Source organism: Xiphophorus maculatus, chromosome 3, assembly GCF_002775205.1.
Source record: "Xiphophorus maculatus strain JP 163 A chromosome 3, X_maculatus-5.0-male, whole genome shotgun sequence".
NCBI lineage: Eukaryota > Metazoa > Chordata > Actinopteri > Cyprinodontiformes > Poeciliidae > Xiphophorus > Xiphophorus maculatus.
Genome location: NC_036445.1, coordinates 12,727,325 through 12,740,423, shown reverse-complemented (window position 1 = coordinate 12,740,423; position 13,099 = coordinate 12,727,325). Strand labels below are relative to the sequence as shown.

Here is a 13,099-nt window from a genome sequence, read left to right as displayed (position 1 = left end):
AAACTGCCTGATGGCCGTAGATCTAAAAACATCCGTCTGTCTGTCAGCAGTCCGTAAAATGTTGCTCCATGGGTCACTGAGCGTGTTCTTTGGTGACCTCTGACCTCTTCTGCAGGTTAAATTTTTGCTCTTTCACCTGTTCTTCCTTCCATTTGAAGGTTCGTTCTCCGTTTTCAGCCATGACTTTCTGGATTTTGTTTTCATTTCTAAGAGCATTTTAGCTGACAAGCATCATTTTCTGTTTAGATGAAGTCTGCGGTTCTTTTAACAGATTTCTAGGATTTTCCATTTATCTCATATTTTCAGAGGAATAAACCATAACCAGCACAACGTCTGGTGCTCTCTTCCTCTAATAACTGCAATAACTGCAGCAAATGACTGTCCATGTAGAATATCATGATGTTTATCTGCTATGATTATGAACACAAATGCTTTGGATCCATCTGGATAAAATGAACAACAGATGGAGGGAGGAAGGTCTGAGTTTAACAGCTCAACATTTTCCCTCTGTGACTCAATCTTGGACAAACAAAGAAACAAACAATAAAGGATTCACTGACTGATTTACAGATTTATGAAAAACTGAGGAATGTATGGTTAGATGGGCACACGGATTATTATTTATGGTTTTTAACCTTTATTTAACCAGGAAAAGCTCACTGGGTGACGCATCAGACTCAAACATAATCAGCATTTTCATTAAAATCACTTTAGGATAAATATTTGCATTCAGACGTTTCAGCCTCCAAATTACTGCAGTTTGTTGAAAATATTTGAAGAAAATATTCATAATGTTTTACCTTCTTGTAAACATTCAAAATGATACTTAGAGCCACAATTTAATAAGTCATCAAATAAAAATGTATGCATTAAAAATATAAAACTAAATACCGAATCAGTTACATATGTTAGTTAATACATAATACATATAAAGTCATGTATTGTTAAAATATTGCAACATGTAAATAATTAAATGTATTTAATTCCAGTTAAATTTGAACCATGACATTTGGCACAACGTAGAAAATGGATTTGTGAATGGAGGGATTGCTGTTTGGGTTCTTTACATTTGTGAATTTCTGGATGTTTTTCTGTTTTATACTCTGATGTATTTATGAAATCAGTTCTTCTTTATTCAGAACATTTCTAAAGGTGGAAAACTGAAACCTGTTGCCCTTCATTCCTTCCGCAGACAACAGTCTTCAGAGTTTAGAGGAAAGAAAAGCGACCAGCTCGGCCGACAGAAAACTGAAACCTGAGCAGCAGATATGGACTGGAACAGGAAGCTGCAGCTGCTGGCAGAAAGTAAAAACTCTCTCCTACATTTGCATTTCTTTCTTTAGGAGATAAAAACCGGGGATTTTGTTGCGCAGAAACAGAAAAACGAGCCTCGTTAAACTAACTTCTCTGAGTCTGAACTTTGTGTTCAGCTTGTCAGCGACCAGCAGCTGCTTTTCATTACTTTTAATTCCTTCCTTCCTCAAACTGTTGCATAACTCCTCAAGGTGACGGTTAGGGCGGGACTTCCGCTCGACCACTCAAACAGGGAAGTCGTCGTGTTACTTTCCTTCAGCGTCATAGTTCTGCTCCGTGGGAAAAAAACACGCTAACGCGGCGGCTGTAAGTTGCTCCAGCGGGAGGAAATCCGACAGGAGCGAGGTCCGCGCCACCTCCCGCCGCCGCGAGGTTCACCTGAGCCCGGCTGTCAGCGGGGGAATGAGCCGGCAGGAGGCGGAGGGCGCTCCGGCAGGGTGAGAGCTTCTGGTGGGGGATCCACGGCAGGCTGGCTGGGTGGGAGTGGGTCTCAATACCTGTGGAGCTTCAACAGGGTGGAAGCTACTGGTGGGCGATCCACGGAAGGCTGGTGGGTTTTAGTGTTTGTGGATATGCAGCAGAGTGGAAAGTGCTGAGAGGGAATTCACGGCAGGCGGTGAGTCTGTGGAGCTGAGTGGGTCTGAGTGACTGTCTGTGGAACTGCATCATGCATCACATATTAAACATTTTCAGGCTTCAACTCTTGTTGAGGTGATTTATTTTTATTTTTTTTACCCAGTGAGTCTCGCGGATGTTTTATTGATTAGTTGCACGTTGCGTTGCCGCCCCTTTAAGAGCAACTTTTTGTTTGCTGTTGGAGGTTTTGTGATGAAGTAAACACACCCCTGTTCTCATTAATTATCTACTTTAATGCTGAGCAAATAGCAGCAAATTGTTTCTGGAGTGTAGAAACAACTAAACAAAGAGTGGACTAGTCAAAGTTTCCAGGTTTCATTTATTTCTGAAAGTCAGGCTTCGGCTCTAAAGTTTATTTTGAAAACCAAAAGAAGCTCAAAGTTTGTATTTTTATTTTTCAGGCAGAATATTCTTTGTTTTTGAGCTAAAAAAAAAAACAACCTTCGCCTTCTGCTGGAACGACTGACCTTTGACCTGGACGATTGTCATCAAAGGTTGTTGAATTTCATTCATTTTTGGTGATTTTTGAGTCAAAACTTTTTGCAGTTTCCTTTAACTTAAACCTGTAGTCATAAACATATTTTATGTTTTTTTGTTTTTAGAGGAAATAATCCTTTACAGCAAATAACTGGGCTGTTCATGTCGTCTCTGAACCCATAATCTGGGTCACGGTTTTTTCTGGGTTAGACTCTGAAATATTTGGGAGGCGCTGAGTTGGAGAGTTTCAGGACCTGCAGGTGTGTGTGTGTGTGTGTGTGTGTGTGTGTGCTGTTTGCTTCCAGGTGATAAGGGAAAATCAATGCGGTTCAGCTGTCCGGATCGTTCCTGCGATGCGCTGCATTTGCATGCCTTCCTGCTCGGTTACCTCTGGTTTCCATGTTTCTACTCTTGTTGTTTCAGGTGAAACGGGAACCGAACAGCCAGGGATAATTACTCCAGGATGGTTGGGCTGTAATCCTGAAAACATGCTGGATTTTTTCCCCCTGGCGCCGGCAGCTGCACCCTGAGCCAGACACATCTGGGAACATGACTCTGTGATGAAACGGAACGAAGACGGACCCTCCCAGATCCCATTCCTTTTGTCTGCAACCAGGACACTGCCTACTCAGAGCCAAGCTCTTCCCAGATCCCGGAGCCATGTTCCGGAAAAGAAGCTCTTTCATTCTATGCGGGACGTTCCTGTTTGTAACCTGGAACGCCGTGCTGGTGCTGCTGCTCTGGGGCAGAGCGCCCCAGGGCCAGCCGGGCGCCGGGCAGCTGGATCCGGCCTCCATGCCCACCGATGACGTGGTGGGAGACGTGATGCGCGTCGCAGACTCCTTCGAATTGGAGCTGGCAAAGCAGAAGGAGATCCTGTCCCAGATCCTGAGCCACCGGTCGCTGTGGAAGCCGGTCAACAGAAAGAGGGCGAAGGTCGACGTTCCCAGTCCGCCGGTCATTCCCATCCTGGTGATCGCCTGTAACCGGGTCACAGTGAGGCGCTGCCTGGACAAGCTGCTGGAGCTGCGGCCCTCCGCCCAGCTCCATCCCATCATAGTGAGCCAGGACTGCGGGCACGCCGCCACCGCCGACGTCATCGCCTCCTACGGGGATAAAGTCACGCACCTGAAGCAGCCGGACCTGTCTGACATTCCCGTCCGGCCCGAGCACAAGAAGTTCCAGGGTTACTACAAGATCTCCAGGCACTACCGCTGGGCTCTGAACCAGGTCTTCCGGACCCTTTCCCACTCCTCCGTGGTGATCGTGGAGGACGACCTGGAGGTACCGGCGTTCTCCGATATGGACGCAAACAATTAACCAACTTATGATCGTCGGTTTATTAGATTAAAATTAGTTCTAATTGATTAACTAATAGCATCCGCCAGTGTCCTGCAACTTTTAGATGCGTCTGTGCTTCAGCACACCTGGCTCCAGTATCGGCTCATTGGCAGAGCTGGACTGCATGCTGGTAACTTCACCACTGAGTTCAAGCATGTAGGCCAGCGGACACATCTGAAGTTTCCTGGACCTCCAGGAACGCAGTTTAAAATCACTGGCTTAGATTTCCTTTCAGTGTTGTAATTTGCCTGCCATCCAGCAGAGGGCTGTCATGAGTTAATACACTTCATAGCGCGAAGTTTTAATATTCCTTTAAGAAAAACCACAGACAGTGTATGAATATCTCTGTTAATGGGGAATGAAGTATTTTATTTTTATTTTTCCTGTTCAGTAACCTAAGAGGTTTGTGTCTTGTTACATTTTATAAATACGTTTATTAATGTGAGATCACAATTTTCTGTTTACCCAGTTTATATAGATGATACCTTTTTATCTGTGTAACCTGTATTGATTAGGTAAATTGATTGAGATTAAATTCTCACTTTCGGCAACAACCTGTTCAGAAAACATTTTAATATACAGCAGAAAACTGAAGGATATTATCAAACACAATCTATATGTTTTTTAATTCTGCATATTATGAAAACGAAGCCCTTCGTGTTATGGAAAGATGGTAGGCCCTCTTCATATAGGAGAAAACTCATGTTTTTAATTAATCCTTAGTTGATCAATAAGATCAACTTTTGATTAACTCATTAATTGATAACTTGCTCACCCTCCAAATCCTTCACGTTTTCCGTCTCTCTCCTCAAAACATCTAACCATCCGTCCTCTCCTGCAGGTGGCGCCAGACTTCTTTGAGTATTTCCGGGCCCTGCACCCAGTGCTGCGGTCGGACCCCACCCTGTGGTGCGCTTCGGCCTGGAACGACAACGGCCGGGACGGGATGGTGGACCCCAGCCAGTCGGCGCTCCTCTACCGCACCGACTTCTTCCCGGGTCTGGGCTGGATGCTGCTCCGGGAGGCCTGGGAGGAGCTGGAGCCCAAGTGGCCCTCCTCCTTCTGGGACGACTGGATGCGGCAGCCGGAGCAGCGGCGGGGCCGCGCCTGCGTCCGGCCCGAGATCTCCCGCACGCTGACCTTCGGCCGGCAGGGCGTCAGCCTGGGCCAGTTCTACGACAAATACCTGAAGTTCATCAAACTGAACTCTGAGTTTGTGCCTTTCACCAAGCTGGACCTGGCCTACCTGCAGGAGGACGCGTACCAGACCAGCTTCACCAAGCAGGTGTACAGTGCCGCCGTGGTAACGTATGAAGACGTGAAGCAGGGCCGGCTGAGCGGCACCGGACCGTTCCGGCTCCAGTACTCCAGCAAGGACAGCTTCAAGGTCATGGCCAAGAATCTGGGCATCATGGACGACTTGAAGTCCGGCGTGCCACGGACCGGATACCGGGGCGTGGTCAGCTTCTTCTACAGGGGGCGGAGGATCTACCTGGCCCCGCCTCCCGGGTGGAGTCGGTACGATCCCACCTGGAGCTGAGGATCCGCAGAGCGTCTGACACATTCCACACCAAAGAGAAACAGGATTTCTGCTGTTTGCCTTTACAGATGCTGGTTGTTTAGGAGGTTCAGCCAACACTACTCAGGTTTCCCCGCAGCGCACAACAGATCTGCTGTAAATCACCAGAGCTCTATTTTTCTATGATTCTGATTGTGCTCATTGCAGCCACGCATTTAATGCATCAGCCCAGTTTGCCTTATTGTCTTTAAATTATTGGAGTTAGTCTGAGTTAATCCTGAGAAGGAAGCTGGCTCATCTAATCTGTGATTCTGTCTGCTGATGACTGCGATGAAACCAAATTCTGCTCTTCCTGCTCACATTTTGTCAGTTGATTTTGTTTGGAATATCTGTTGCCTTGGAATCACTGTGGGGATTTGTATGTTTTTGTGTTTTAATAAAAACAAAATTAATGCAGAGTTTTTGGTCATAATGTAGCTCAGTTTTTCTCAGTTATGATCTATGAATCGTTTAATGTTCATGTCTAGTCATATCTAATTTATGCAAACTGTTAAGGTGGACCTTTTAATCTTGTATTTCTTTTTAAGCAGAGACTGCAAATTACTTCATGTTTAGAAGTCTCAAATATTTTATTATTTTACATTTTACTAATCAAAAACGGAACTGGGACTTCAGACTTTCAAAGAAAACCCAACAGTCATAATAAATTAAGTTTGGATAATGACGCTGTGTTTTGGTTGAAAGAGGGATATAATCAATTTACACACGATTAAAAAATAGATCAAAGTATATTTATATTGAAATAATTGAAAATGGAATATACTATTAATGTGAAATCGTGAGTTTTAAAACATTTCCTGTCATTGGGTGTTGAAGAGAAACTGCCGCAGAGTTCTGTTGTGTCTACGGTGGCTGCAGTGGTTCAAGCGCATTCCGCTCTGAACTGTTCGCTTCATCTGTGATGATGGTGTGAGAACGGGGCGGCTAGCTGGTCTAGCTCTGGAGTGGAGATGTTAAGAGATGGAGGAAAGTGGCGGTAAAAAAGTTAGTTTTATTGATTAAACTTCCACATGGTTTATATCGAACAGCAGCTGTTGGTTCTCACATGTTCGCAGAAAGCGGCGGAATTAGCATTTTGACAGGCTAGGCTAATTTATGCTACTGGTTTCTATACAGGCTAGGCTAGGCTAATTGGAGCGCCTATCTATACAGAATATGCTAGGCTAATTGCGGGTTCGGGTTTCTGTGCAGAATAAAAATGGCTTCAAACTCCTCTCTCTCCGCCACTTGGATTATTTTCTGATCTCCAACCGCTTCTTTCTCGGTCGCTGCTGGGAGGAAGGTGCTTCTCGCCGGGATAAATCAAGCCAATACCCGCCCGTCTGTCTAGGGCCTGGGATGGAACCAGGCGACTTGCGAGAAAGCCCCGCCGGCTCCGGGGAGTCGGATGTGGGCGGCTGGAGGGAGGTTACTCCCGGCGGTGAGGAGGAGGGGGAGGATTTGGAGGCGAAGGCTACCAAAACGAGCGGGACTAAAGTAGAAAATGCGCTCAGAGACGCCTGCGACGAAGGCGGCAGTGAAAGAGGCGTCGGAGATCAGCTGCACAGCCCGTATGAGGAGGAGCTGGACCCCCGGATTCAGGTGAGACCACCGGCCTCTGGTGTTCCTGTTAGCAGCTCTGTAACCCGCATTAATAGTGGCAGATATATGATCACTGGATTACTTTCGATGAAGGGACGTAGCTGATTAATTATTTAAGAGTGCTTTGTTCTTCATTATAAATCATAATAATCTGTGATAATCCCACTGTCTGTCAGAAGTAATCATCTTTGTTGCAGAGCTTTAACAGCAGAGCTCCACCAGCTTTCAGTTTCAGATTAGCCGTCATTGTTGGCCTTTATTCCCTTTAATCCCAGAGGTAAACATGCTGGTTTGCTCTTGCAGTTGATGATTTTTAGTTTGCATTTTCGCAGGAGGAGCTGGAGCATCTAAACGAAGCCAGCGCAGAAATCAACAAGCTGGAGCTGGAGCTGGATGTAAGTGGAGACAGTCAGTCATCAGAAGATTCAGCTTCAGATGGCACTCTTTTATTAATTATAGGTTTAACGCACAAATACAATTATCAAATGTTTGTCTGTTAAAGTTAGTCTGATAAATGTGTGTTTATAGTTCCAAATTTAAAGAATAAAAACTGTAAATGTTAACATCTGGCTGTTCCTTCTGTGTGAAACCGGATCTGATGTGGTTCATTATTTTCCTGCATGAACCCTGAAGGATGCCAGGTCAGCGTACAGGAAGATCCTCACTGAGTCTGCCAGGAAGCTGAACGCACAGAGCTCTCAGCTCGGCAGCTGCATCGAGAAAGCCAGGCCGTACTACGAAGCTCGCCGCCTCGCTAAGGAGGTACGGATCAATACACCTCGTCTCAAACTGTGTGTGTGTGTTAGCAAAGTGCTACTGTCTCCCAGAATCAGGCCAGAGGCCGGCCGACCCGCTGGGATCTCCAGACCTTTCAAAGGCATAGATTTATAATCCGAAAAGTAAGATGTTTTCTGACATTGTGGAGTCAGACATGTAAGGAGAAAACTCTTGAAGTCGGACATTTGCACTAAAAGATGTCAGAGGTTCTTGATGTGATGAAGCTGGGTGTTGTTTGATCTGTTCTGGTAGAAATGCAATCATCCATGTCTTTAGTGATGGAAAATTGTCTTTTATTGTGATTATTTGATATGAGAGTATCCACTCCTTACCTGTTACTTTCAATTTTTACATTTTTTTACTGACTCAGTCATGTGATAAAAGGTCACGATGCACCTTCAATCCTCCAATCTCATTTTATTGATAAACCTTGTATAATACCGGTGAAACAAACTTGTTTTAGTAGCATGAGGTGTTGCTATGAAATCTAAAGGAAACTACTAAATAAACTAAAACAATCAGCTCCTTTAGCCTGTAATTTGTTACATTTTTTTTAGCTGTTTCTCGCAGAAGGGTGGATTATTTTCAGACCTTTGAGAACATTGATCAGATCGGTTTCGATCTGCTGATCGATCGGTTCGCCTCTGGTCTGCGTAACGTTTGAGCTCAGCAGAATCTCCTCTGGCTCTTCAGACGTCTGGCCAAATACTGTATGTCAAATTTAAAGTTAAAAAATGAAAATGCCAGCTGGTACACTTTGTTTTGTGTATTTTCATGTAAAATATGCAGAATATTTGCATAATATCACTTATCAGGGTGAAGATTATTAAAGTAGCAGTATACTTTTCCTGCCTTTTTCTCAGACTGAACTTAAACAGTATTAAAGTGTTTCTGTTTTGGGTTCATGGTAAGGCCCCACAGTATATCGTCATAGCAACACCTAGACATCTCGCGGGACAGTGAGGGAGCGTTAGTTGAACTTCCTGCTTCCTGCAGGCGCAGCAGGAGACGCAGAAGGCGGCGCTGAGTTATGAGCGCGCCGTTTCCATGCACACGGCTGCCAGGGAGATGGTTTACGTGGCGGAGCAGGGCCTGATGGCCGACGGCAAGAACACGCTGGACCCCACCTGGCAGGAGATGCTCAACCACGCCACCTCCAAGGTAAACACACACCAACACACACACACGCAGCCGGCGCCTGCTGCGTCCCGCCTGCTGGACTCAGAACATCAAACCCGGAGCAATCTGAAGAACGGCTGCAGCTTCCGGGATCATCAGATCGGACCGACCGAAGGTCTTCTGGACGGTCAGAACCAGAACCTGGTGGAAACAGGTCAGCAGCGTCTTACCTGGGCTGAGCAGAACCAGAACCGCTCCAATGTTCCCAGAGACTGGAGGAAGAGTGGAGAGAACCAGAACCAGAACCTCCACGCTGCGCTGCATTGGTGCAGAAGGAGCCCAGACCAAATCCTGACGTCTCTGTTCAAAATGAAATTTTATTGATCTGATGGAATATTCTGAGACTCTGGATGTTGTTTTGTATTAAAATGATTCAATAACAGAAATAAATGCTTTAAATATTTGAAATACTGAGCAGAATCTGTTTAATAAAGTTAGATATAAATGACTGAAACATGGAGGCAAAATTCAGTTATTCTGGATTTATTAGACCAGTGTGAAAGGTTAGCCCCGCCTCCAGGCAAATTTAGAAAAATCCCACCGTAGTGGGCGGAGCCACGAGTCGCAGGGATTTCTGACGTGCAGCATCGATCCCTGCAGCAGCTGAGTGAGCAGCAGAGCAGACGGCTTCACATGAGCTACATGGTCCATAAACGCTCTGGTCCTACTCCTGCCTCGCCACCAGGGGGCGTTCCTGAAGCAGGGCAGTGACATAAGCCGAGCCGGATGGCAGTACCACCGTTCAACCCAAAGAGGGCAGCACTGAGACAGTTATAGGTCAAAAATTGCTGCATTTATATGAAAATGTCATAATTTGCACAGAAAAATGAAATAGAACCTTTAATAATGAATTTATACATTTAATCTGCAATAAAAAGTTGATTTGAACTTTTATTTCATCTTTAACTTTACCAGAACTCGTTCTGTTGTTCTCCGTTTGTCCTGCAGGTGAACGAAGCCGAGGAGGAACGGATCCGCAGCGAGCGGGAACACATGCGCGTCACACATGCCTGCCAGGAGGCCGAGGCCCGGGTCCAGACCCTGCAGAAGTCCCTGAAGCGGGTCATCGTCAAGTCCAAGCCCTACTTTGAGCTCAAGTCCCAACTCAACCACATCCTGGAGGTACAGCGAGCCGCAGCGGGCCGGAGTGTGTTCTGAGACCGAGAACACACACCTGTCATCAGCCTGGTGACGGGTTCATACTGGAGCTGATCCATTTCAACTGTTTGAACTCTGTGTGTGTGTGTGTGTGTGTGTGTGTGTCAGGATCATAAGACGAAGGTCCTGCAGCTGGAGCAGAACGTCTCCAAGGTGAAGACTCGTTACTCCGTCGCTCTGAGGAACCTGGAGCAGATCAGTGAGCAGATCCATGCCCAGAGGGGTCGCGACCCGCCCGACTGCCCCACCCGCAGCCCGCCCGTCGGCGCCGAGTCCGACGCCCGGGTCGGGGAGGATGACGCGACCTGCGGAGCTTCCGCCGCCGCCAAGGATCGTCTGGACGCGGCCTTGGACCTGGCGGACCGCTACAAGGAGGCGGAGCGGGAGCGGGCCGGGTCCGACTCGCTGTCCGTCTTCAGCCTGCAGACCATCGCCTCGGACCTGGAGAAGTACGACTCGGTGGAGCACCTGGGTGACCTGGGCGACCTGAGCGACGTGGGCAGCGTGACCGGAGACGAGGCGGAGCGGGACCGGGCCAGGACACGGGACCCGGCGGCACCGAGCGGCGCCAGGGAGCGCCAGCAGAACTTCTCCAAGCAGCACCACCGCAGCTTCAGCCTGTGAGCCGGGACCGGAACCAGAACCGGGATGGAAAACACAAACCAGAACAAGCTTAAACCGACCCGGTTGACCCGGCAGGCTCAGTAAAACTTCAGCAGAACCCGGTTGACCCGGCAGCTGCAGTAGAACACTACAGCAGAACCCTGAAGGTCGATCCGTTCCTCTAGCATGATGAAACCATCAGAACTTTAAAATCCCTGTTTGTTTTATTTTCTCAGTCTCTGGTCCGGTCCGGTCCGGTCGGACCTCTGGAGGCGCCGTTTCCCCTGCGTCCCATCAGGCCGGAAGCTAACCGGGTCACCCGGACCTGGCAGAACCTGGCACAGGCAGGAAGACTTGATTAAACTCTTGGTTCTGTCTGCAGCTGCAGGAGCGTGTTTTGCTCGGTCCTGCGGTTCCGGTCCAGGTTTTAGAATCAGCCTTTTATTTAAATTGTGTGAAGTCAGATTTGTGTTATTTAAAATATTGTTTACATGGATTTTTGTTTGCCTTAAAAACAAAAGAAGCTCCTGTTGTGACTTGATGTGTGCCTTGACACTTTAACGCTTCTGTTCCCAACTGATCAGAACTTTTATGTTCCAGACAAAAGTTTTTATTTGACGACTGAAACGTCTAAAACAATAAAGTGGAACAGCCTGTAAATGTTTGTAATTATTCAGATGGAGAATATTTAAATGTGTTTGATGATCTGTAAATGTGACTCTGCTTCCTGTTGCACCAATAAATCTCATCTTTGACTCCTGAACGTGTTTTTATGAATCTGTTTGGATTTGAAGCCAAAGACACGAAGGAAACAGTTTAAGATTCAAACTACAAACGGATCTGTTAGAGGAGGAGCTGAAAAATAAGTTTTATAAATTACAACCATATTGTTCATTCTAGATCACAAAGGTTCTGGGTTAGAAAAAGTAATCCCACAGCATAATGCTGCCACCACTGAGTTTCAATGGTTGTTTTTGTCCAGAAATATGGAGAATATGAAAAACTAAAACCAATTCAGTTTATTAATATAAAACAAATTCATAACATGTCATCTTAAAGACAATCCAATCCGTTTTATATTCAATCATGTTGACAGATTCAAACTTGGTTCTATTTAAAGCAGAACTTTAGTTTGAACATAATTAGAATTATTGTAAAAATAATTATTCTATTAAATAGAATAGAAATATTCTTTATTGTCCCTCCAATTGTACATCGTTAGAAAATACAAATTAAAATAGCATACTCTAAAGAAATGTTGAACTGATCAGGATTATTTTAAAAATATGTTTGTGCACAAAATGCAAAATATGAGATTAGAAGAATCTGTGACTATGAGCAGGAATGTAAACAGCAGTTCAGGGCGTCTCTAAGGAAGCCCAGCAGGGTCAGTCCCGCTGCTGCTGCAGGCTAACACCTAATAAACCCCCTGCTCCTGACTGGTACCTTTCCAGAATGAGTTCGGGTTTTTTAAGTGAAAGAAAGATTCAAATGTCATCAGAGTTAAACTCCATTTGAATTGAAAATGTTTCCTTGAATATTGAAGAAATGATTATAAAATGTTCGTGTCCTCCGCAGGTGTTTCATGTGAAGCTGATTGCGCGCGCAGGGCTTCGGCTCGGCGGATGAGCAGAAACCTGCGCGAAGCTTCTGTCATTTAAGCTCCGAGGAGCTTTTGGGTTTAAAGCGTTAAAGCAGCGGAATGATCCTCCATCAGGAGCCGCTTCCTGCCGGGCTGGGCGCAGTCCGTTCCCTGCTCGGGTTTCAGAAAAAAAAAAAAAAAAACAGATAAATACGTGCGGGAGCTTTTACGCACGGTGCGTCTCCATCATGACGTCGCCATGAGCTCCAGATTGTAGAGAGGAGGAGGGGAGTGCTGAATCGCTGCTCGTCGTCTCTGTGGATGCGTTTGTGTATCTTTATTTGTGTGTGAGCGTGTGTGTGTGTGTGTGTGTGTGTGAGTGAGTGGATTTTTTTCCCCTTCTTGTCATCTCTTTGCAATACTTGGAAATAACCCGGACCAGCGCTGTTTACGCGCGGAGCTGCTCGCTCATTTACTGCAAAGCCATAATAACAGAGCCATGCAGAGCGCGAGGAGGATGCACCTTTCTGCCCACTAATCCGACTCACTGGGAGGACTGGTCTGGACTGGGAGCCATCGAACCGACAGTAAGTACCCGAGGCTCGGCTTTCCGGTCCAGATCCACTGCGGCTGCAGCGGATCCGGGCAGATGTGGCTGTGAATGCAGAAGGCTGGATGCATATTCGATGGAGCCGCCAGGCCCGAGCGGGAGCGATGCTCGCGTTGTTCCAGAGATTAGACGGTGACATTCTGGGTCAGGTTTCCCAGCGAGCGGGAGGCTCGGCTTCCCCTGCAGGCCGCCACGGACTCCCTGAGCAGGAACCGCCGGCAGCCGCGCCGTGACCCGCGGTTCACGCTCAGCCACGCACGAA

The 13,099-nt window shown here is 46.6% G+C and overlaps 3 protein-coding genes across 5 annotated transcripts in view; all 3 read left to right on the top strand.

Moving 5' to 3' along the window:
• The first annotated feature begins 1,374 nt into the window (after positions 1 to 1,374).
• mgat1 (mannosyl (alpha-1,3-)-glycoprotein beta-1,2-N-acetylglucosaminyltransferase) lies at positions 1,375 to 5,745 on the top strand. Of its 3 annotated transcripts, none has more exons than XM_005801799.2 (3): positions 1,375 to 1,751; positions 2,851 to 3,711; positions 4,610 to 5,745. In XM_005801799.2, the coding sequence occupies exons 2-3, from the start codon at positions 3,088 to 3,090 to the stop codon at positions 5,306 to 5,308; spliced, it is 1,323 nt and encodes a 440-aa protein (XP_005801856.1). In that variant the 5' UTR covers positions 1,375 to 1,751; positions 2,851 to 3,087; the 3' UTR covers positions 5,309 to 5,745. The 3 variants fall into 3 exon arrangements, with proteins under 3 accessions (XP_005801856.1, XP_023186677.1, XP_023186678.1); XM_023330909.1 differs by lacking the exon at positions 1,375 to 1,751 and adding an exon at positions 1,758 to 1,930; XM_023330910.1 differs by lacking the exon at positions 1,375 to 1,751 and adding an exon at positions 1,759 to 1,864.
• A 438-nt stretch (positions 5,746 to 6,183) lies between these two features.
• On the top strand, positions 6,184 to 11,408 carry sh3bp5l (SH3 binding domain protein 5 like). Its single transcript, XM_005801800.2, has 6 exons — positions 6,184 to 6,928; positions 7,261 to 7,323; positions 7,562 to 7,690; positions 8,702 to 8,866; positions 9,833 to 10,006; positions 10,151 to 11,408. Exons 1-6 carry the CDS (start codon positions 6,686 to 6,688, stop codon positions 10,664 to 10,666), a joined length of 1,290 nt encoding a protein of 429 aa, XP_005801857.1. The 5' UTR covers positions 6,184 to 6,685; the 3' UTR covers positions 10,667 to 11,408.
• A 433-nt stretch (positions 11,409 to 11,841) lies between these two features.
• The window catches only part of gabbr1 (gamma-aminobutyric acid type B receptor subunit 1), an 82,249-nt gene continuing 80,991 nt past the window's right edge, over positions 11,842 to 13,099 (top strand). The window contains exon 1 of the mRNA XM_005801801.2: positions 11,842 to 12,814. The gene's annotated coding sequence lies outside the window, so the exon portion shown is untranslated. The remainder of the gene's footprint in view (positions 12,815 to 13,099) is intronic.

What these genes read in the sequence shown, in the direction of transcription:
- mgat1 (XM_005801799.2), top strand. Translation starts at nt 3,088, where the DNA reads ATGTTCCGGAAAAGAAGCTCTTTCATTCTATGCGGGACGTTCCTGTTT. An exon ending in TCGTGGAGGACGACCTGGAG is followed by an intron (nt 3,712 to 4,609) that starts GTACCGGCGTTC and finishes CCTCTCCTGCAG; the next exon opens with GTGGCGCCAGACTTCTTTGA.
- sh3bp5l (XM_005801800.2), top strand. Translation starts at nt 6,686, where the DNA reads ATGGAACCAGGCGACTTGCGAGAAAGCCCCGCCGGCTCCGGGGAGTCG. An exon ending in AGCTGGAGCTGGAGCTGGAT is followed by an intron (nt 7,324 to 7,561) that starts GTAAGTGGAGAC and finishes TGAACCCTGAAG; the next exon opens with GATGCCAGGTCAGCGTACAG. An exon ending in TCAACCACGCCACCTCCAAG is followed by an intron (nt 8,867 to 9,832) that starts GTAAACACACAC and finishes TTTGTCCTGCAG; the next exon opens with GTGAACGAAGCCGAGGAGGA.